The sequence below is a fragment of the Nicotiana tabacum genome, chromosome 5, assembly GCF_000715075.1.
Source record: "Nicotiana tabacum cultivar K326 chromosome 5, ASM71507v2, whole genome shotgun sequence".
Taxonomy (NCBI): Eukaryota; Viridiplantae; Streptophyta; class Magnoliopsida; order Solanales; family Solanaceae; genus Nicotiana; species Nicotiana tabacum.
In genome coordinates this window covers 56,400,489-56,424,950 of record NC_134084.1, presented here as the reverse complement: position 1 = coordinate 56,424,950, position 24,462 = coordinate 56,400,489, and the positions used below count along the sequence as shown (strand labels likewise).

The 24,462-nt window shown below is 39.5% G+C and overlaps 1 protein-coding gene across 4 annotated transcripts in view; it reads left to right on the top strand.

The window, feature by feature from the left end:
- Positions 1-24,462, top strand: part of LOC107782199 (dnaJ homolog subfamily C GRV2-like) — a 66,670-nt gene that overhangs the window by 11,404 nt on the left and 30,804 nt on the right. For all 4 annotated transcript variants that reach the window (XM_075253598.1, XM_075253596.1, XM_075253597.1 and 1 more), the window contains exons 3-12: positions 2,317-2,550; positions 2,750-2,837; positions 2,948-3,156; positions 5,111-5,212; positions 5,306-5,368; positions 5,538-7,778; positions 10,770-11,132; positions 12,101-12,241; positions 13,560-13,952; positions 14,042-14,524. In XM_075253598.1, the coding sequence (XP_075109699.1) occupies positions 2,317-2,550; positions 2,750-2,837; positions 2,948-3,156; positions 5,111-5,212; positions 5,306-5,368; positions 5,538-7,778; positions 10,770-11,132; positions 12,101-12,241; positions 13,560-13,952; positions 14,042-14,524 (4,317 nt within the window). The remainder of the gene's footprint in view (positions 1-2,316; positions 2,551-2,749; positions 2,838-2,947; positions 3,157-5,110; positions 5,213-5,305; positions 5,369-5,537; positions 7,779-10,769; positions 11,133-12,100; positions 12,242-13,559; positions 13,953-14,041; positions 14,525-24,462) is intronic.

The window sequence follows — 24,462 nt, the reverse complement described above, 5'->3', positions numbered from 1 at the left end:
TTATCGACATTCTGCTTCAAATCTCTATATTTATCTGGTCGTTTATATTGACGATATTATTATTTCCGGCAATGATCAGGATGGTATTAGTAAGTTGAAGCAACATCTCTTTCAACACTTTCAGACTAAGGATCTAAGCAGATTAAAGTATTTTCTGGATGTTGAGGTCGCTCAGTCTAGCTCAGGTATTGTGATCTCACAACGGAAGTATGCCTTAGATATTCTTGAGGAGATAGCAATGACAGGTTGTAGATTTGTTGACACTCCGATGGATCCGAAAGCTAAACTTCTGCCAGGACAGGGGGAGCCACTTAGCGATCCTGCAAGATATAGGCGGTTGGTTGGTAAATTAAATTACCTCACAGTGACTAGACCTGACATTTCCTTTCCTGTGAGTGTTGTGAGTTAGTTTATGGATTCTCCATGTGATAGTCATTGGGATACAGTTGTCCGATTCTTCGGTATATAAAATCAGCTCCAGGCAAAGACTTATTGTTTGAGGATCGAGGCCATGAGCAGATCGTTGGATACTCAGATGCTGATTGGGCAGGATCACCTTCTGATAGATGTTCTACGTCTGAATATTGTGTCTTAGTAGGAGGAAATTTGGTGTCTTGGAAGAGCAAGAAACAGAATGTGGTTGCTCGGTGTAGTGCGGAAGCAGAATATCGAGCAATGGCTATGGTGACATGTGAGCTAATTTGGATCAAGCAGTTGCTCAAGGAGTTGAAATTTGGTGAGATTAGTCAAATGAGACTTGTGTGTGATAATCAAGCTGCTCTTCATATTGCGTCAAATCCAGTGTTCCATGAGAGAACTAAACACATCGAGATTGACTGTCACTTTGTTAGAGAAAAGAAACTCTCGGGAGATATTGCTACGAAATTTGTGAAGTCAAATGATCAGCTTGCTGATATTTTCACCAAGTCCCTCACTGGTCCTCGTATTAGTTATATATGTAACAAGCTCGGTACATATGATTTATATGCACCAGTTTGAGGGGAGTGTTAGTTTCATAGTTAAATAGTAGTAAATAACCCTAATCCCATATGTATTAGGAGTATGACATGTATTATATATGTATATAGGGCTCATTGTATCATTGTCAATATTAATCAATAATATTTTCTCTCGTGCATTCTCACAATCTGAAATGCCATAATATTCAGATTTACCCACAATTCTCTCTCCTTTGTTCCACTGTATTGAAGCCATACACTATGGTCAGCCAATCTATACCACTTTATCTTCCTTTAATCTGACATTGCATGTATGGAGCCTCCTTTCTGACCACAGCTACATCAAACAGACTGTTATTCCAGTTAAACCTGATTCTTCTGTTAACGGGGGCCTTGCTATAATTGTTTACCATTTCTCAGCCAGGTGCTATGCTACTGGCTTTATTAATAGCGTTATTTTCCTCAACTCTAGTTTCTAACAAGCCTGCCAGAGCAATGTTATTGACTTCAAATACTTCTTCAACTCTTTTTGTTTATATCTCTTATTGATACCCCTTATGTTCCAAATCACCCAAGTCATTGATTAAGAGGATCCTCTACCATGATCTGGTGGTTTTGTCTTCTCAATTACATGTTCCGCAATTTGTAAAGCCTCAAAACCATACACTCCTAGTTGGTTCAGTGATCACAACCTTCCCTCTCTTAGGAACGTTGTGGGTTGGCTTCATTTGTCCCTTTCCCCTGCTATCCTCTCTGTATCTGTTTCTGATTTGTTGCATCTCTAGTGAGTTTTCCCTATCATGTTCTTGACTTTGCTTCACTGGTGATATTGTTGATTCAATTCACTTGTTGTTGAAATATCACCCTGTTAAACATTTACTTCTTTTGATCTCCATTCTTGCACAACTCTCCTTGGTCTTCTCCTTCTTCGTTGTTGGCCAAACTGTCTGTTCTTATCCTGCTCATTCACTTTTTGCACAGTTATGCTCTATGCTTATACATTTACTATTATTAGCTTTCTCTTTCACCATGTTTCAAGGAACTAGTGGCAGATGCTTATATGCTTTCATTGTCACCATATTTCTAGTCCTGATCTCTGATGCTAACAGCCTAATGCTCCTTATGCTTTGGCATCATCAATATGATGGTTTTGATGATTTGCTTTACTATTTTATATGTTTGCCTTTTCCGTTTTAACTTGATAAGTCCAGTAATGTATACACCAACTCTGGAATGCTGTGTATGATAGAGTGTGTACTGTTTTATTCCTCTCCCTTCCCCTCTTTTCCTTCCAAACCCCCTGCTCCAAAACAAAAGCATGCAATGATAATTTTCCCTTTTCTGTTTTGGGGTGCAGAAGTTGAAAATTACTTATATAGGAGTTGAGCTTATTGAATCAAAATCTGGAGAACTTCGTTGGTGCTTGGACTTTAGAGATATGGCCTCTCCTTCCATTATCCTTCTATCTGACCCTTATGGGAAGAAAAATACAGATTCCGGAGGTTTTGTTCTTTGCCCGCTTTATGGAAGAAAATCTAAAGCTTTCCAAGCTGCTTCGGGAACTACAAACTCTGCCATCATATCAAATCTGGTAATGAAGTTGTCCTTTTTCTTTCTGATAATGGTAAAAGTAATAAAAATGTCCTTGTATTGCTCTCCAAGTCATTAACTTTTGGCCCTGGAATCAGGATGACTCTCATCCAGTGAGACTTCACTTTCTGAACCATGAGTCATTTGCATGCTATAATCGTATTCTTATGATGTTTAATTTGCCACATCTTTTTGATCAGACTAAAACTGCGACATGCATGGTGGGTGTGGGATTAACTGTCGACAATTCTCAAGCAGTGACCTTATCTGAGTACATAAATAGGAGAGGTATCTCTTGAGAGAAGAATTATATATTTACTCACTTTCTTCTTGTGATATTCTTGTAATCACACAGTGTCATATCCTATTTGTTTGACTACATTGATGTTAAAATTCAGCAAAAGAGGCTGTCGGGGCAGATGAAACTCCTTGTGGTGCTTGGTTAGTAACAAGATTGCGCTCAGCTGCTCGGGGGACTCTGAATACTCCAGGAGTAAGTATGTCTATTGGCCCAAAAGGGGGCCTTGGAGAACATGGCGATGCGGTATCTCGTCAACTCATTCTCACTAAGGCCTCACTTGTGGAAAGACGACCTGAGAACTATGAAGTAAGCTGGATATTGTTGTTTTATTTATCAGGAGTTTTAATTTTGATACGCTTCTCCTTTCTCATACAAATCTTTGTTCTTAATCCCTCAGAATAGGAAAAATCTTATCTATTATTTGAATAGTTTGCATCTTGCTTGGTCCAGTGGCTTACTTAAAGAAGGCAACAAACATATCAAATTATCTAATCAAGCTCTTTTCAGAGAATTCCTAATGCCCGGTGTTGCATTTGTTCACACAGATGTTTTACTTATTGTCATTCTCTCTTGTGGACCAAATACTGTATTCTGAGAGGCTATCCTGGATGCATTACCCTACTTCAATTTGTCCTCTTTGGCCATGCTGTGTTGGAAAATTGCATTACATTTGGTTTAAAATATCAGTTATTTTTGTAGCAGGTCTTTTGGTTCATCGTTCTATTGTCCTTTTATAATTTGAACTTCACAAAAACTTTTACTGGGTAAGGTCTTCTTTCATGCAAACTTTTCTGGGATTTTTCCAAGAAGGGATAATGAACATATGGAATTGGAGATTTCAAATTAGATGGGGAATCCCTGCTTTTTTGTATATCCGGCATGGAAACCTGGACATCTGCAAACAATTGGTGTTTTCATATTAGTTATTGCTTTATGAACATGCTTTGATGTCCGGAAACTGAGAAGAGATTTTTCTGGTTTAACATGAAGTATGTCTAGCAAGGTATATGTTGCAAACGTAAAGACAAGGGTGGCACAAGTGTCTCTCTCTATCTCTTTTAAAATTTTAAATAGGACATACTACATAGCAGGACATGGAAGAGCTATTATATATCTGTGGTTAATACATTCTGTATATTCATTAAAAATTTGAGATTGAATTTTTATTCTTCCTAATCAATCAAGCTAAAAAGCAAAAACATAGTAATTCTTAAAAGTTCAACATTAGCAGTATATATACACTCAAGTGATTCCATAATTTTAATTATCAAATTATCTATATAGTTTTATGGCATGTCTAAGAGGTGTTGGCTATGGACATGATGGTTCAATATGAGCAATAGCTTTCGAGATATTACTACAGAATTATCACTGAGTGGTGGTCAGACCTACGATGTTGTATGAGGCTGAGTGTTGGCTAGTCAAGTTCGCTCATGTCCAGAAGATGAAGGTAGCAGAGATGAGGATGTTGAGATGGATATGTGGTCACACCAGGTTAGATAGGATCAGAAATAAGGTTATTCGCGACAAGGTGGGTGTGACCTCTATTGAGGACAAGATGCGGGAAGCGTGGCTTAGGTGGTTTGGTCATTGTGAGGAGGAGGAACACAGACGCCCCGGTGAGGTGTGAGAGGTTGACATTGGAGGGAGTACGGAGAGGTAGAGGTAGGCTAAAGAAGAGGTGGAGAGAGGTGATTAGGCAAGACATGGCACAACTTCAGCTGACCGAGGACATGATTTGATAGGAAGGTATGGAGGTCGAGGATTAGGGTAGTAGAGTAGGTAGTCTAGAGTGTTCATAGCAGTAGTATTGGCACGCAGTCTCGCTTTCTGTTGGTAGTAGGTTTTTATGCCTAAACGTTGTTTTCTTTCATTGTTGATCACCTTACTGTCTTGTTGTTTTTATTCTGCTTTTATATGGCTTTTTGGTACTGTCCCTTCTTGTCTATATTTTTATTAATGTGATGCTTATGCTTTCCTGCGCCGAGGGTCTACTGGAAACAACCTCTCTATCCTCACAAGGTAGGGGTAAGGTCTGTGTACACACTACCCTCCCCAGACCCCACGGTGTGGGATAATACTGTGTATGTTGTTGTAATTATCACTGAGTTACATTCACCTAGTTTCACCAACCTTAGCACTAGGAGGAGGGGACAAATCTGTATCCTTCTTGATCTCCTATTTTAGGAATCTGTTATGATGCTTGTTTTGTTTGATTCAATGTAAAAAGCTATTAATACTTTCTAGTGAATGCTTGCAGGCTGTTATCGTGCGTCCTCTATCTGCCGTTGGTGCTCTTGTTCGATTTGCTGAGGAGCCCCAAATGTTTGCTATCGAGTTTAATGATGGATGCCCAATTCATGTGTGTCTTTCTGGCTTTGCTGGAGATCAATTTTGTTTGTTTACTTGTTACTTGTTTGGTTAGGCTTTTAGTTTTATGTCCCTTTTACTTCAGGTCTATGCTAGCACTTCTCGTGATAACTTACTTGCAGCAGTTCGTGATGTCTTGCAAACAGAAGTAAGTGGATATGCTCTTCTTGGTCACGAAGAATTTTTTCTCCTTTTCAAGGGGTTGGATTGAGTGCATTCTCTGCTCCATGCACGTTTAGGCATCACTGAATGCATGGATTTTTTGAAATTCTATTGTTTTAGAAATCTGGTTTATATGGTGGTTTTGTTTTTTGTAGTGCCAGTGTTCCATCCCGGTGCTACCAAGGCTAACAATGCCTGGTCATCGAATTGATCCGCCATGTGGCAGATTTCACTTAAAATTTCCTGCTTCACAACAACCTGTTGCTGATTTGGAAACTGCGACTCTGCATTTAAAACACTTGGCAGTAGCCGCTAAAGATGCTGTGGCCGAGGGAGGATCCATTCCTGGATCAAGAGCAAAATTATGGCGGCGGATACGGGAATTTAATGCATGTATTCCATATGGTGGAGTACCTTCTGGTATTGAAGTACCTGAGGTGACACTGATGGCTTTGATTACAATGCTTCCAGCTGCTCCCAATCTCCCACCAGAGTCACCACCACTTCCCCCGCCGTCTCCTAAAGCTGCTGCTACAGTGATGGGTTTCATTGCTTGTTTGCGTAGGTTGCTTTCATCAAGAAGTGCTGCTTCTCATGTGATGTCTTTTCCTGCTGCTGTTGGCCGTATAATGGGTCTATTTAGAAATGGGTCTGAAGGAGTAGCTGGTGAAACTGCAGGCCTTGTGGCGGTACTTATTGGTGGTGGTCCAGGGGAAACTAATATGCAAACAGATACAAAGGGGGAATGGCATGCAACAATAATGCATACCAAGTCTGTGCTGTTTGGTCAACAAAGTAATCTTGTAGTTCTGGTAAATCGGCTAAGGCCTGTATCAGTATCGCCATTTTTGTCAATGTCTATTGTTGAAGTTCTTGAGGCAATGGTCTGTGAACCACATGGAGAAACAACCCAGTATACAGTGTTTGTGGAGTTATTACGTCTAGTAGCTGGCTTGCGCCGCCGGTTGTTTGCATTGTTTGGACATCCTGCTGAAAGTGTGCGAGAAACAGTAGCTGTCATTATGCGAACAATTGCTGAAGAAGATGCAGTTGCAGCAGAATCAATGCGTGACGCTGCTTTACGAGATGGTGCACTACTGCGGCATTTGTTGCATGCACTTTACCTTCTAGCTGGTGAGCGACGTGAAGTTAGCAGGCAACTTGTGGCTCTTTGGGCTGACTCTTATCAACCTGCTCTTGTTCTGTTATCTAGAGTTTTGCCTCCAGGACTTGTTGCTTATCTGCACACCAGATCCAATGTGGTTCCAGTTGAAGGTGTGACTGACCAGGAAAATTCATTGCTGAGTAGGAGACGTAGACGCTTGCTTCACCAAAGGAGGATTCATCCTGGGAAAGGGATCACACCTCAAGGGCATTCTTTGCCTTCTCCTACTAACTATGAAGTTAGTGAGCAAGCTCCTGGAAGTGCTGTCCCTTTCAGAACTTCTGATGGTTATCAGAGAGCTGCTGTTGATTCAGTTCCTGGACAGGTGCCAACAATGCAATCTTCAGCTGTGAATGCAGGTGAATACTTCCAAGGTGAGCTGTCTGCTGCTGCTGTTCCTCAAACTGATCAGTCGTCAACCATTCCTGCTCTTGACAGTCCTTCGACAAATATACATGACTTGGCTGAATCAAATGTTGCAAATGCTGTGGATTCCGATGTTAGTGCAATTTCCCAGGATACAGGTCTTCCAGCTCCTGCACAGGTAGTGGTCGAAGATGCACCTGTTGGATGTGGAAGGTTGTTATTGAATTGGCCAGAATTTTGGCGAGCTTTCAGTCTTGACCATAACCGTGCTGACTTGATTTGGAATGAGCGGACCAGGCAGGAATTAAGAGAGTCGTTGCAGGCTGAGGTTCATAATCTAGATGTTGAAAAAGAACGCACTGAGGATATTGTTCCTGGCGGTGCAAACAGAGACTCAATAACTGACAAAGAGAGTGCGCCTCAAATATCGTGGAACTACAGCGAGTTTTCTGTTAGATATCCTAGCTTATCAAAAGAAGTTTGCGTAGGCCAATACTATTTGCGTTTACTTCTTGAGAGTGGAACCAGTGGGAGGGCACAAGATTTTCCACTACGTGACCCTGTTGCTTTTTTCAGAGCCCTCTATCACCGGTTTCTATGTGATGCTGACACTGGGCTTACTGTCGATGGTGCTATTCCTGATGAATTAGGTGCTTCTGATAATTGGTGTGATATAGGAAGATTAGATGGTTTTGGAGGAGGGGGAGGCTCCTCAGTTAGGGAGCTCTGTGCCCGGGCCATGGCAATTGTTTATGAACAACACTACAACACAGTTGGCTCATTTGAAGGCACAGCACATATTACAGTTCTCTTGGACAGGACTGATGATAGAGCTTTACGACACCGTCTTCTTCTTCTTCTAAAGGTGCGTCTCGTTTACCTTGCTGTTGTATTTAATGATTGTCTTTAAATAACACCACATTTTTTGGTAAAAAGGAAAAGAGGATTTCTTCTTCAAGTATGAGGAGTAAAAAGTAAAATAGCGAATGATGTTTGTGATTGTAAAATAACACCATCTGTCCTTGGAAAAGAAAGAAGTTGCTTCTATTAAGTATAAGGACTAAAGAAAGATGGCAAATGAGGTTTGTTGGATAATAATGGTTCCTAGTATGAAAAGATATAAAAAAGACCCATTTAAGGGGAGAGCTTCTATTGGTTCCTCAATTCACTAGAATGATGAAGATTTACACCCTTATTACAAAATCTAGTGTCCATTTGGACAATATTATGATGAAGTTGAAATATTTGAAGTTGGAGTTGGAAAAGAGCTAAGTTGCTCCGACATGGCAGTTTAGGTGCATCACCCGTGTCGGCACGACACTAGTATGGGTGTGGGTATGAGATCTGTACCGGATCCGGTCAAACAATTTGGGTACTTTGACTACGACGTACAGAAAAATTCGAGATGAGATACAATTTGATTCCCAAAATCAGAACCAAAACTAGGGTAAATTTGAAGAAAATAGCATACCTTATCGAGGAAATTAATCATTTACTTATCTACAACTAGAGAATAAAAAAGAAATCCACACTTTACCAGCTATACATAAGTATTCCACAAAATTTCTCATAATTTAGAGATATTTTTATCTTTTTGAATTATTTTTAGCCGGATTCCCGTATCCGTATCCGTACTAGGATACGTATCCTCGAATCCTAGAATTTACATCTCGAAGGATCCGACCTCTAGATCCGCACCCGTGTCAGACACCCGCATCCGTGTCCAAGGTACTTAGGAAAAGAGTACTTGGAAGTTAGAAATTGAGCTTGGAAATGAATTTCACTTGGAAAAAAGTTGAAGTTTTGTGATTGAAAACCTTTTATTCACATGAAATACTCCTCAAAATAGCTTTCAACTTCAAATTCTCTATTTCAAGCTGAAGTTTAAATAATGGACAAAATTTTAAAACAACATTGATTTGCAAATAACATATATGCCAAAACGCCTACCTAATCTCTGTCGTTGATGCATGCCTTTCACCTCCTATCTGCCTCAGTTAGGAGTCTTCTGACTGCAGTTCCTATATGCTTTGGCATTTCCCATGCTCTTACTGCTTTATTTGAAAACTGGCGTTTTGGTTGTGTAACCAGTCTTTGCCACTTTAATATCTAGTAACTCTCCTGCTAATATCTTGCTTGTACCTCAGAAATAAGAAGTAAGCAAAAGAGTTCCTTTAATGCAGAAGGTTGTTCCATTCAGAAATCAAAATGGACTGTTTACTATTGTTTTATTTTTTGGTGTAAACAAAAGTTTGATGCAGAAGCTGTTTTAGATCTTATTGAATTCCTTTAAGAATTGAAAGGGATCTTCTATTTTTTTGTGCACACCTTCTTGGTGCTTTTATTTAAATCTAATACACTTCCCATTTCTCAAAAGATATTGTTTACCAGTCGATGTATGAGGTGATCCAATTGAAATACCTTTTTCTGAAAAGTAACATATATCAGTATATTAATAAATCTTCAGCACCAAGCTTGTGTTGGGAGCCAAAAGGGATCATTACAAAAGATCAAAGAGGAAACAAAATTACAACCCTTGATCTTCTTACAAGGAATCTAAGACTTGTAGAGTTTATTTTAGATCATCACTATATTCTGCTCTACACCAAAAAAAAAAAGGAGAATACGGTTCATCTTGATCTTTTGGATTGGGCTGACTGTATCCTCAAAACATCTTGAATTTCTCTGTTTCCATTATGTCCACCAAATAGTTGTAGGGACAATTCTCCATCTGTCTTTGTGAGAGAGAGTGTTATTTCCCCCTGCATTCTGGCATGACAAGAGATAAGATAGTGTTATTCCCCCCCTGCATTCGGGCATGACAAGAGATCAGTTGTTCTTCCTGGCATTGTCCACCTAATACTCCTGATATTGATGAACAAATTCCACAGCTGACTAGTAACTTCTCAGTTTATCTTATGTTAGAGCAGCTTTTTTAGCAACCAGCCAAGTAAAGCATGCCACTTTGTATGGATGTATAAATACCAAATTCCTCAATAACACTTTTGAAACTCATCATCTCTTGATATTATAGAAGGGAAGCACTTCTGTGGAAGCAACATTTTAAAAGGGACAAGCGCAAAAAGACAACAAGGTCTATCGGGTTGAAGCAAAAACGAGAGTGAAGCATACGCTTATTTGAAGTGAAGTGCACAATTTGCAGAGAATTAAAAAATATCAAACATCTATGAATTTAGTACGATAAAAATTGAATTGCAATTCAATATTCAATATAGAGTAATGCCATTATTGATCCAACTCCTCAAAGTTGACATTAAAGAAGTGACTGATTCTCATTGAGATGACTTTGTGCGCCATTGTTTAAAGTGCGAACTTCTCTAAAGCGCATGGCTCGACCATGAAGAGGTAAAACTCCTCCCTTCGCGTTGCTTCATCACTTTAAGCGACGAAATGCTGCCTTTTAATGACACTGTGTGGAAGAGCAAAACACTTTCACTTTCTACACTTGTTTCTGAGGCTGAAGACTAAAATTTCTGCTCCTCTGATCTCGCGTAATAACTGTTCCTCAAACACGCTTTATATTTTGAAAATGGATTTAATGCATAACAGCTAATGCCCACATGAAACAAATGTAAGCTCTCTCAGCTGCTGTCATATGATATGTGTAGTGAAGGGGGGGCCATCTTTACCTGTTAGAAATGTTTTCTTAGCAAGGTTACCATGCAACAGGAATTATAATGCACCGACTTCGGAACTGTTACTTGAAAATCCATGTTATTACGGAGAGAGTCTCTCTAGTTAATTTTACATTTATATGTCTGATCAAAATATTATTTGGCAAGAGTCTTAACTTTGAGATTGTTATTCCATTTTTCAATATTTTCCACCTGCGCAGGTCTTGATGAAGGTTTTGGCAAATGTAGAGTCATGTGTCTTGGTTGGTGGCTGTGTACTGGCTGTTGATCTACTAACAGTAGTTCATGAAGCTTCAGAAAGAACAACTATACCTCTGCAGTCGAACTTGATTGCTGCTTCTGCTTTTACGGAACCATTAAAGGAGTGGATGTTTCTTGACAAGGATGGTGCACAAGCTGGACCAATGGAGAAGGACGCTATTAGGAGACTCTGGTCAAAAAAGGAAATAGATTGGACCACAAGATGTTGGGCTTCTGGGATGCCAGACTGGAAGAAGTTGCGAGATATTCGTGAGCTTAGGTGGGCTTTGGCTGTCCGAGTTCCTGTTCTCACTCCAACCCAGGTATCACGATACTGTCATTTGATACAGTTGAAAACTCGTTTTCCCAATTTCCTGCGTCCTGTTTTAACATTTATTAGAGTTGAAAACAACTTCGAAATTTTGTAACACTTGAACTGAGTGGTTTTGAAGTTGATAATGGATCTTCTTTAAGAGAAAATTATGGTATTTTGCTGTATAAATGTTCGTAGCAACCTTTTTTACTTGTTAAAATTCTGGTGAATACTTTAGGGCATCTGTTACCTTAGACAGGGATGACATTTTGTAATGGCCTGAATATGGAGGATGGATCTCACTTTGGGATTAGGGGAAAACATTGCATTCTGAGAAAGTGAATATTTGATGGAAGGACGGGGAATCCTTTTGAACAACCCGTTATAATAGGAAAACCTTATATCTTGAAATTAATTCATCAAGTTGATGATAAAATCCATGGGCGCTCCAGTGGACATTATGCGCTTGTTACACAACAACCCCTTAGAGGAAGAGCCAAACAGGGGGGACAGCGGGTAGGAGAAATGGAGGTTTGGGCTCTAGAAGGGTTTGGGGTTGCTCATATTTTACAAGAGATGCTTACTTATAAATCGGATCATATTAGAGCTCGCCAGGAAGTACTTGGTACTACGATCATTGGGGGAACAATACCTAATCCCGAAGATGCTCCAGAATCTTTTCGATTGCTCGTATAATGGCCTGAAAATGGAGGAGGATCAGTTTGGGGCTAGGAGAATTAATTCATGGCTTGATTTTTTTGCTAGTCTTTCACTTAACAAGTTAAGGTACATATTTCTGTCCGCTTGTTTATGTTTTGCCTAATCAAGGAGGAAACAATCAGGAAGCTTGTTTCTGCACAAATATTTGTCTATGTATGTGTCATTGGGGTTTGAGAATACAGTAACAGTTTGTCACATGCTTCTAATTGTACTAAACTACTACCTATATGATCACTCAAAATGGTAATGTCATTTCAGGTAGGAGAAGTAGCATTGAGCATATTACATAGCATGGTTGCAGCACATTCGGATATAGATGATGCTGGTGAGATAGTTACGCCAACACCTAGGGTCAAGCGGATCTTATCAAGTCCACGTTGCATTCCGCATATTGCTCAGGTTAATGTTTGCTTGTTTTGGTATGCTTTTTTGTAGTAAAAGAGTCCGTGGTGATCATCGTCGTTATATTTGATGAACAAGGAAGTTTCAGTTTATTGTGTGGACTAGGAGCAACTGGCATCTAGATTATATTTGGAAAAAGCATTGATGGCATAGCTGTTGCTTTTCTTCTTCATATATTTATACTGTCCTTCTCTTTTTTCTGCAATATTATTTAATGTGTGAATTGGTACTTCTTGAAATTTCTTGATTCTGTTATTCTGTTTAGGTTTGTTAGCATTCTAAAAAAAAAAAACAAAAAATCTGTTTAATCATGTTGTCTTCGTAGTTGGACGTGTCCAACATGTATTTTTTGAAATATAGAAACATAGGTGGCTGATTCTGAGTATCCATAGGAATGCTCAATAGTCAATGTGAAGGTCGGAACAAACAATTTGAACAGCTTACTCTATCACTTTTTACGTAACAACTAGCTGGACACTAGCTTCCAGAGTTCCTTGATGCTCTCTTGATACGCCATGCTGTTCCTTCATTAAAATGTTACTTCTTCCTCTTTCCAGTATTCCTATGATCCATGTAAAAAGTTGTGCAGCGATGTGTAATATTTTAATCATATTCTTCTATCCGAGTTGGAATACCACAATGAAATAATAGTGCACATGCTAGTTTCTGGGACACGTTTTCAGAATAAGGATTGACAACATAAGATTGACTAGTCAAGGCTAGATTTAAAGCTCCTCACTTCACTGGAAATAACGTTTGATATGCGAATGGGGAAATAAATCCAATTGAGGGTTAGGTGTTGTTTAAATGTTGGATTCCAGCCGAGAAGCTTGATGTCATCAAAATGCATAGAGAAAGATGGGCAAGCTGTGGGTGTCAGACTTTCGAGGTGTTCTGCCACTTCCAGGATTAAAGTGGAGGAAATGATCCTTCTAGAACTATAAGTCCTGACTTTTTGTTGGATCAAGTAATACTTTGAAAATGCAAGATTCTTTAAGTTCATCGGCAATGAAAGAGGCGGTTGCAGAATAAGTAGTCCAAGTTATGAAAGTCAGCATGATTTACTAATTGAAGAACACTACAGGAAACCATATAGTACCTGAACTACCATTCACTGTCAAAATTATCCTTTTTATAATAGATATAAGGGCTTCGAGCTCTACTCAGCACTGTACCATATGCAATTTATCTTATTTCATATTCATCTCTGATTGTTTGCTTAAATTTCAAGTTTGGATTACGCTTTTAAAGAGTGACATGGGGATGTTCTCTGATTTTTTCTTATTTGATTCTCCTTTAAAACGGTGATTTATAGGCTATGCTCTCTGGAGAACCGAGTGTTGTAGAAAGTGCTGCTGCTTTGTTGAAGGCCATTGTTACTAGGAACCCAAAGGCAATGATAAAACTATATAGCACTGGAGCCTTTTACTTTGCTCTAGCTTATCCTGGTTCCAATCTCCTCTCAATTGCTCAGCTGTTCTCTGTGACTCATGTTCATCAAACATTTCATGGAGGGGAAGAAGCCGCTGTCTCCTCTTCTTTGCCTTTGGCAAAACGCAGTGTTTTGGGTGGGCTTTTACCTGAGTCATTGCTATATGTTCTGGAACGTAGCGGTCCTGCTGCATTTGCAGCAGCAATGGTTTCTGATTCTGACACTCCTGAGATTATTTGGACGCACAAGATGCGAGTTGAAAATCTTATTCGTCAGGTTGTTCAGACTAACAAGAATTTTCTGTAAATTCCTTGTATCTTTCCAAGATTATGAGTTTCTGCTAAACTTTACCTCTATCTCTGCAGGTCCTTCAGCATCTAGGTGATTTTACACAGAAGTTGTCACAACACTGTCATTCTTTGTATGAATATGCTCCAATGCCACCTGTGACATACCCAGAGCTAAGGGATGAGATGTGGTGCCACCGTTATTACCTTCGTAATTTATGTGATGAAATCCGCTTTCCTAATTGGCCAATAGTTGAACACATTGAATTCCTGCAATCACTGCTGGTTATGTGGCGAGAAGAGTTAACTCGGAGACCCATGGATCTTTCTGAAGAAGAGGCTTGCAAAATACTGGAGATTTCCTTGGATGAGGTATCAAGAGATGATGCTCCCAAAAGACAATCACAGGAGACAGTTAATATTTCTAAGCAGATTGAGAACATTGATGAAGAAAAGCTCAAGCGACAATATCGAAAACTTGCAATGAAGTATCATCCAGACAAAAATCCTGAGGGGAGGGAGAAGTTTCTGGCAGTGCAGAAAGCTTATGAACGGCTGCAGGTAGTTACTTGATCCTAAGTTTAAATTGTGAAAGCAGGAGAGTGAATGGTTGTCTGACCCTAGGCCACGATTTATTCGATATGTTGTAGTTGTCTTTTTAGAAGGTTACCTAATTTCTCTTATATTAGAAGCGAGAGTTGACCAGCATGTTTCATCAACATGCATGCCTGGCAACAACATGGGCCCACCCAAACTTTTTGTAAAGCCGCATAATTTTGTTAAACAACATGCCGGGCATGGAATTTATGCACAGCGATAAATCTCTCACGATAGCTCTGATACCATGTGAGAAGGCACGGGAGAAAATATGATATATTGATATTGTGTGTGATGCAATACAAGAGGTGCTATTTATAGCTACTCTATACAAAGGGGATACTACTCCTATTCCAATGTGGGACAATTACATAGCTATCTCTAACATTTACATAGCTATCTCTAACACTCCCCCTCAAGCCGGAGCATATAAATCATATGTACCGAGCTTGTTACATATATAATCAATGCGAGGACTAGTGAGGGACTTGGTGAAAATATCTGCAAGTTGATCATTCGATCTCACAAACTTCGTAGTAATATCTCGTGAGAGTATCTTTTCTCTGACGAAGTGACAATCAATCTCAATGTGTTTAGTTCTCTCATGAAACACCGGATTTGATGCAATATGAAGTGCATCTTGATTATCGCACACAAGTTCCATCCGACTGATTTCACCAAATTTCAACTCCTTGAGCAATTGTTTGGTCCAGACTAGTTCACATGTTTCCATAGCCATTGCTCGGTATTCTGCTTCTGCACTAGACCGAGCAACTACATTCTGTTTCTTACTTTTCCAGGACACCAAATTTCCTCCTACTAAAACACAATATCCAGACGTAGAATGTCTATCAGAAGGTGATCCTGCCCAATCAGTATCCGAGTACCCAACGATCTGCTCATGACCTCGATCCTCAAACAGTAATCCTTTACCTGGAGCCGATTTTATATACCGGATAATGCGGACAACTGCATCCCAATGACTATCACATTGAGAATTCATAAACTGACTTACAACACTCACAGGATAAGAAATGTCGGGCCTAGTCACTGTGAGATAATTTAATTTACCAACCAGCCGCCTATAGCTTGCAGGACCGCTAAGCGGCTCCCCCTGTCCAGGCAGAAGTTTAGAATTCGGATCCATCGACGTGTCAACAGGTCTGCAACCTGTCATCCCTGTTTCCTCAAGAATGTCTAACACATATTTCCTTTGAGAAATAACAATACCTGAGCTAGATTGAGCAACCTCAATACCTAGAAAGTACTTCAATCTGCCTAGATCCTTAGTTTGAAAGTGCTGGAAGAGATGTTGCTTCAGATTAGTAATACCATCCTGATCATTGTCCGTAATAACAATATCATCAACATAGACTACCAGATAAATACATAGACTTGAAGCAGAGTGACAATAAAACACAGAGTGATCAGCTTCACTACGAGTCATGCCAAACTCCTGGATAACCGTGCTGAACTTACCAAACCAGGCTCGAGGAGACTGGTTTAGACCATAAAGTGACCGACGCAAGCGACATACAAGGCCACGAGACTCCCCCTGAGCAATAAAACCAGGTGGTTGCTTCATATAAACCTCATCCTCAAGATCACCATGAAGAAATGCATTCTTAATGTCTAACTGATAGAGGGGCCAATGACGAACTGCAGCCATGGATAGAAAAAGGCGAACTGATGCCACTTTAGCCATCGGAGAAAAGGTATCACTGTAATCTAGCCCAAATATTTGAGTGTATCCTTTGGCAACAAGACGTGCCTTAAGTCGATCAATCTGGCCATCGGGACCAACTTTGACTGCATAAACCCAACGACAACCAACGGTAGATTTACCTGAAGGAAGAGGAACAAGCTCCCATGTACCACTTGTATGTAAAGCAGACATCTCGTCACTCATAGCCTGTCGCCATCCTGGATGAGACAATGCTTCACCTGTAGACTTAGGGATGGAAACCGAGGACAATGAAGATATAAAAGCATAATGGGGAGATGACAGACGATGATAACTCAAACCAACATAATGGGGATTAGGGTTTAGTGTGGTCCGTATACCTTTTCGAAGTGCAATCGGTGTACTAGGAGCAGGATCCGCAGTAGGAGCCGTGTCAGGTGCAGGACGAGAACCAGATGGGCCTGATGTAGGGCGCGAACGACGATGATAAGTCAAAAGTGGTGTTCTTGTGGCTGGGGAACTAGGAGGGATAACACTGGACTCCTCAAAAGTTGGTATGGGTGAAACCTCTGTGGTTGAAGGTGGAGGAGGATTACTAAACTCCTCAAAAGTCAGTATAGGTAAGACCTCAGATATGTCATGGTGGTCAGCAGAAGTGACATCAGTTGTGAAGAAAGGTTTAGACTCGAAAAATGTGACGTCAGCTGACATAAGGTACCTATGAAGATCAGGTGAATAACAACGATATCCCTTCTGAACACGAGAATAACCAAGGAAGACACACTTGAGAGCACGAGGAGCTAACTTATCTTTCCCCGGGGCTAAGTTATGAACAAAACATGTGCTCCCAAAAACCCGAGGTGGAAGAGGGTATAAGGCTGACTGGGGAAACAATATTGAATGTGGAATCTGACCCTTGATGGGAGATGAAGGCATCCTATTAATCAAATAACAAGCTGTGAGAACTGCATCGCCCCAAAAACGCAGCGGAACACGAGACTCAATTAGAAGTGTGCGAGCAGTCTCAATAAGGTGCCTATTCTTTCTTTCTGCAACCCCATTTTGCTGAGGGGTATAAGGACAAGATGTCTGATGAATAATTCCATGAGAAGACATAAACTGCTGAAACTGAGAAGATACATATTCTAAGGCATTATCACTGCGAAAAATGCGGATAGAGACACCAAATTGGTTTTTGATTTCAGCACAAAAACTCTGGAATATAGAGAATAACTCAGAACGATCTTTCATTAAGAAAAGCCAAGTACATCTTGAGTAATCATCAATAGCGCTAACAAAATAACGAAATCCCAAGGTTGAACTGACTCTACTAGGACCCCATATATCAGAATGAACAGAGGAGAAAACGGACTCTGCATGACTCTCAACACTACACGTAAAGGAAGCTCAGGTATGTTTCCCAAGCTGACACGACTCACAATCTAATCTAGACAAACTGGATAAACTAGGCACCATCTTTTGAAGTTTGGATAAACTCGGATGTCCTAAACGTCTGTGGATTAGATCTGGAGGATCTGTAACTAGACATGTTGTGGAAGGACCGAGCGAGTTAAGGTAGTAAAGACCTTCTGATTCACGACCTGTACCAATTGTCTGTCCCGTACTGCGGTCCTGCATAATAAAAGAATCATCAATAAAATATATACCACAATTGAGGGCACGAGTCAAACGACTAACAGATGCAAGACTAAAAGGACAACCAGGAACATAAAGAACGAAATCTAGGGTGATAGAAGACAATGGGTTGGCTTGTCCAACTCCTTGTGCCTTAGTTTGACATCCATTGGCTAAAGTAACAGTAGGAAGAGACTGTGAATATACAATATTCGACAAAAGTGAATTATTACCAGAGATATGATCAGAAGCGCCTGAGTCCATGACCTATGGTCCAAGAGTACTAGACTGGGAAACACAAGCAAAAGAATTACCAGCAATAGGAGTGTCAGTCTGGGCAACTGAGGCTACTTGTGGAGATGTTTGCTTACTTGCTCGATACTGAAGGAGCTCATTATATTCTTCTTTAGATACAGAAAAACCCTGGTTACCTGTAGTCTCGCTCGGAGCAACGTAGGCATTTTTGGGTGGACGGTCATTTAAGGAATAACACATTTCGCGAGTGTGTCCAAGTTTGTGACAATAAGAACACTTGGGTCTAGATCTCCCAAAACGACCGCCTCCTTGTCTATTCTCCATAGCTTGAGATGCCCGAACATCCACTGTCTAGGATGCAAAAACAGAGGAATCAAATATCTGTAATGAAATCACTGGGTGACTTGGTGCTGCAGCAAGGCGAAGTAATCGAGAGAATAATTCATCAACTGTAGGGACAGTCGGACTCGCCAAAATCTGGTCTCGTACTGAATTAAGATCATGAGGAAGTCCAGCGAGTGTAAGAACTAGAAACATTTTCTGTCGCTGCTCTTGTTGTTTTGACACACTAGCAGAAACTGGCATCAATGTCTCAAATTCCTCCATGACTGCCTGTACCTGACCCAAGTAAGTAGACATATCTAATTCTTGCTTCTTTAAGTTTGTCATCCGTGATATCACATCATAGAAGCGAGATATATCATTAGTGTATAACGTACGAGCCTTTGCCCAAACCAAATAACATGTCTGGAATGGCCGAAACAAAGGCATCAACTTAGAATCAATAGAACGCCACAAGATGCTACATAATTGAGCATCAATTTTTGCCCAAAGCGCTATCGCCTTTTCATCTCCTTCGCTAGACTGTTTAATCAGATGATCTTGCACACCTTGACCTTTACACCACAACTCGACAGATGAAGCCCAAGCTAAGTAATTTGAACCTCCCATTAAAGGTTCTGAGGTAATCATAACATTAGAGTTTCCAGAACTCATGCTTTTAGACCCAAAAACATCAATTCCCAAAGACATCTTGTAAATTATTACCAAATAAGAGAAATAATCAACTGTAATCCACTGAAAATAGAGTAAGGAACACTGAACCAGAATAGTAAACTACTGTAGCAGTTGGAAAGTTACTGTTGCAGCCGGAAAATATTCAAAGTGGTCGGAATGAAATAAAAACAGTAGGGGTAGGATCGGAATTACCAGAAGACCCAACTGTTCTGAAGGAACTTTTTTCAAAAAATGGCCGGAAGTCAACTTTTTGAAATCACTATTCACGCCGGAAAAATACAAAAGTGGTCAGAATTTGGTGTAACCTGGATGGGTAGACTCGGAATTGCAAGGGAAACAATCTGTCCTGAAGAGTCGTCGCCAAAAAATGGCCGAAAGGTGGCCCACACAACGTTGGAACTTCGCCGGAAAATTTTCTTTTGACAGCTACAGTACCGCCGGAGATTTTCACTGGGATTTGGTCGCCGGACAGTGACTACTCTTGTGGTAGTGTTGGATTTTGTGCACAACACTGACCGAGACAAAGCAGACGCAAAACAACTTTGAAAGTCGCCGGAAAAAAAGGTTTCCGGTGACTGATTTTACTTCCCGGAATCGCTGGAATTTATGCACAACGATAAATCTCTCACGATAGCTCTGATACCATGTGAGAAGGCACGGGAGAAAATATGATATATTGATATTGTGTGTGATGCAATACAAGAGATGCTATTTATAGCTACTCTATACAAAGGGGATACTACTCCTATTCCAATGTGGGACATTTACATAGCTATCTCTAACAAGAATTATATTAGAAGGTGGTTGTATCATCAACATGCCTGCTTGTTAAAGAGGGCAATTTCATAATTTTACCTAAGCACATTATTCCCATTGGTCCAAATATTTTCTCTTATAGTAGCTGCTTTGATTTCATTTAGTTGTGCAGACAATTTGACCCTTTAAGACACCATAGTTCAATCTTCTTTATATCCGTGGGGCCCAGTTTACTTTGACATGACATCAGATACCAGGAATTTTGTATTAGATATTTAGATCATAGATGTATGCACAAAAGTAAATAATTAACCAATTTTTGCTTTAACTTCTAATACAGGCGTGTCACTTTATCCATATATTTTGGTATATAAATAGTAAAATATTAGTGCTCCTATATAATAATTGTGTATATATAAGGCAGACTACTCAAAGACTGAGTAGTTATCCATAATTACAAAGTGGAGTACAGGAAAGAGATCCTGGTCCTTGGTCTATTCACAAATAATCTAAAACATCAAAAATAGCTGCACAATCTTCTAAATACTCGTGTTTACACCAAAAATAAAAAAGAACTAGACAATTCATCTTCAGCTTCTGGATATAACTATGATTGTCTTCAAAACACCTTTGATTCCTCTCGCTCCAAATCGTCCGCCAAATGCAAGCTGGGACATCCATCTCTCTATTAGATTGACTACCATCTCTATTCCAGCTTGCTAGGACTTCCTGACTTTTCCTTGTCATGACCCACCTTATCCCTCTCAGCTTGATGAAGGCTTTCCATAATTGATCTATCAATTTGCAATGCAAAAAAAAAAAAAAAAAAAAGATGATTGATTGTCTCTGCATGAGCCCCACATAAGTAATATCTGGAACTAAGTTGATATCCCCTCCTGATAAGGTTGTCCTGCGTCAGGACGTCTCTTTTGCTAAGAGCCATTTAGAACAGGCAAATTTGTATGGAATTTTTACTTCTCATATTAACTTCCAAGCCAAGAGTCAATCTGATTGTTTGAATGATTGAACTTCTTATAGGCAAACTTCACAGAGATTTTTAATTTCCCTAATACCTTGCCTATTCCCTTGCCAGAGCATACAGTCTTCACTAGTAAATGTCCCTTTCAATTTCTCTAACAAATTGTAGAATTCCATCAGCCTATCAATTTCCCAGTCATATAGCATTCTTCTGTAAGTAAGATTCCACCTTGATTTGACCATATCTCTCCCACATATGCTCCTTGTTGATTCAGGTTGCAGATATCAGGAAATAACTGCTTCAGAGATCTTTGCCCTAGCCAATTGTCATCCCAAAAGGATGTCTTCATACAAATTCCAACTTTAAACCTAGAGTTATTGCTGAACTAGGCCATAGATTTCTAATGGACACCATGTTGGTTGTCCACTTCCCTTCCATCCCATACTTTGCTCTGATTACAGCCTTCCACAGTGATCGCTTTGTAGCAGCAAGCCTCCATAACTACTTCATCATCAAGCTTTGGCTTTGAACTCTTATGTTTCTGATCCCCAGACCCCCTTCTTTCTTGCTTGTTGTGAGAATATCCCATCTGACTAGATGGATTCTTTTATTCTTGTTGCTGCCTTGCGAAAGAAAATTCCTCCTTAGAGCATCTATTCTTCTCATCGCACTTGCAGGGATAGGAAATAGGGACATCATATAAGTAGGCATAGCATCAAGGACACTGTTACTAAGGATAAGTCTACCTCCTAGAGACAGGTATTGACTCTTCCAGTTTGCTATTTTTTTTTTCATATTTCTCCAAAACTCCATTCCATATCCCCTTTGGTTGACTCTTTGCCCCCATTGGCATTCCCAAATATATTGCTGGCAATTCTCCCATCCTACCTCCAAGCACACCCGCCTGACATTGCATCTCAATTACATCATTAACTGGATATATGTAACTTTTATTCTAGTTAATGTTTAGTCCAGATGTGGCTTCAAATAAGATAAATATCACCCTCAGCATCTTCACTTGTTCAATTTCAGCATCACAAAACACTAGTGGGTCATCTGCATATTTTGTGGATAGATGATTTCTAGATTAATGTTAGCCCTAAAGTTAACCCTGAAACCCTTAATCCAGTTGTTTACTTGTGCAATTCTTAACATATCATTTAACCCTTCCATTGCATGATAAAGAGAAAAGGTGACATAGGATCACCCTGTCTCAATCCTCTCTGAGAAGAGAAGAAACCTGCAGGAGAGTCATTTATCAAAACTGAGAACTTTACTGTGAGTAATCCGTTAGAAAATCCCAGTTTAGATGATCATAAACCTTTTCTATTTCCCACTTACACAATATCCCTGGAATTTTGCTTTTTTACTCTAGCATCTACACATTCATCTGCAATGAGTATATCATCCATTATCTACCATTGATAAAAGCCAACTGCTGGGCATCCACAAGTTTGCTCATACTTTTTCAAATCAGACTGATAGGTCTGAAATCCCTAAGTTCCTTGGCATTAGTACCTTCTTAGGTATTAATGCCCCAAAGGTGACAGTAAAACTCTTTCCACAGACTCCATGTTCATGAAAATAATGGACAGCAGCCGTTCTTCAATCACGCAAGATTGCAAGAACCGTTGAATAAAGAAAGAAGAGTCAACCAAAAGTGAAATCATGTTTTTGAAGCAAGATCTTAGAAAAACTAATCACAAGTGTTTCTTTTCAGCATATTGAGCCCTTTAAATAGGCCTTACAATGAGTAAAATTTATAAGGTTAAGGAAAACTAATCTTAATTAAAATAGAATAAGAATAAGGTTTGTTGTTGTTGAAGAATAAGGTTAAGGAAAACATATCCTAACTAAAATAGGAAAAAGAATTTTAGTGGGAATAGAGTATCAACTAACAGTCCTAGTTGGCCTAAAACTATAAATATATTCCTACTAAAACAATAATTAAGAAATCCTAATCTTTTAGGAATATAAATCCTAATCTTGAATGGATTCTTGGACTTCTTCAATTTCTTGAGATTCTTGGGCCTCAATTGGACTAAGGCTAATTATTGTAAGCATTTTAAATTTGTGGCCCAATTCCCTAAATCCATTGACACCTTCATGAGCCCAATAAGCCTCCATTGTTGCAGAAAACATGGCCTCCACTTGTGCTTCCTTAGCATCATGATTTGAGCTTGTATTTTCATCATTTATGAGCCTTAAAATCTTCTGGTCTATATCTCCCCACCCAGCCTTTAACGTAACTTGAGGTTTAATAATGACTGACTTGTTCTCTCCCTGTACGGCAATGAAAATAATGTACCTTCCGTGTTCGTTGTATTTGTGAGAGTTAGACATTGGGAAGAAAGAATTTCTTGTATTCATTTGTGTGTTACATTACCCCTATTTATATAGGGTGTTTACATAGCACTAAACCCTTCTCTACCAATATAGGGCACTATACATACTACTGTACATATCAACTTTCTACAGTATTTAAGAGTGCAGAAGAAGTCTGTGTAACGATCTCATATGCTCCATCTCCTTACTGATCTGCTGTGTTCCTTCGACGCTACATTAAATACATCTACAACCACTTCATAACTTCGAGACTTAATGTTGTTGTCCTCATCAAGTTCTTGCTGCGTTCTACCCATTCAAACCAGACTTCAGACCTTGAACAAGTTTTAGTAATGTCAAAGGATTTAAAACCAGCATGATAATAAATCCTATCTTCACCCATGTTAATTCGACTTAATTTCTGGACAGTCACTGAGCAAATCCTGGGAGCATTTTTTCAGGAGAGAGAAATCTCTTTTCACCATATGTTATAGTTTCAATCTCTGATTCCTTTTGTTTTCCTAAGCTCAGTATGTTTCCTTTTTTTCGATCGGTAACACATTGTAAATGAGCTCAGTGCGCTAATGCAGTTATGAATAGGCTTTATCACTTGTAAGGCTAGAGACTATGAGTTTAAGCCGCATGACTTTTGCCTTCTAATATTCTGACATCATTATGTGCAATCTTGAAGCGCTGACAGTGAACAAATATACAAGCATTAGAAACAGTGAGACCCTTAATATCTTGCCCCCAAAAGATTGCTGCTTATGCTAAATATAGAAGAGATAAGGTCCTTAATATCTTTAAATAAACATTATGACTATAGTCCTTTTATTACAAATCCCTACATAGTGAAATATTTGCGTATAACAGTCCCTCTGTTAATCTATATTCAATATATCATTTTGTTGCCGTACCAGATGTCTGGTCGTCTTTTGTCCTTCAGTGACAATTCTACTTAAAATGATAAATCTATTGAAAGTCTGTTCCACCTGTTAGCTTTATGGCAACTTCCTTGTAACAGAGAACGTTGAAAGAAACAAGAATTAAGGATAATCCAAATATAGGATCTTGATTGTTCATTTCTTTTGCGCTGTAAGTTTTGATGATAAGGTTAGGATTGCTGTGAAATTTAGCTTTTCTTGTAAAGAAAGGTGGAACACTCTTGAGAAAACCCAAAGAAAAGTTTTGCAAATATTCTAAGCTTGGAGGGAGGAAAGTATAGCTTGTAGCTGCGTTTGCTGTCTTCAT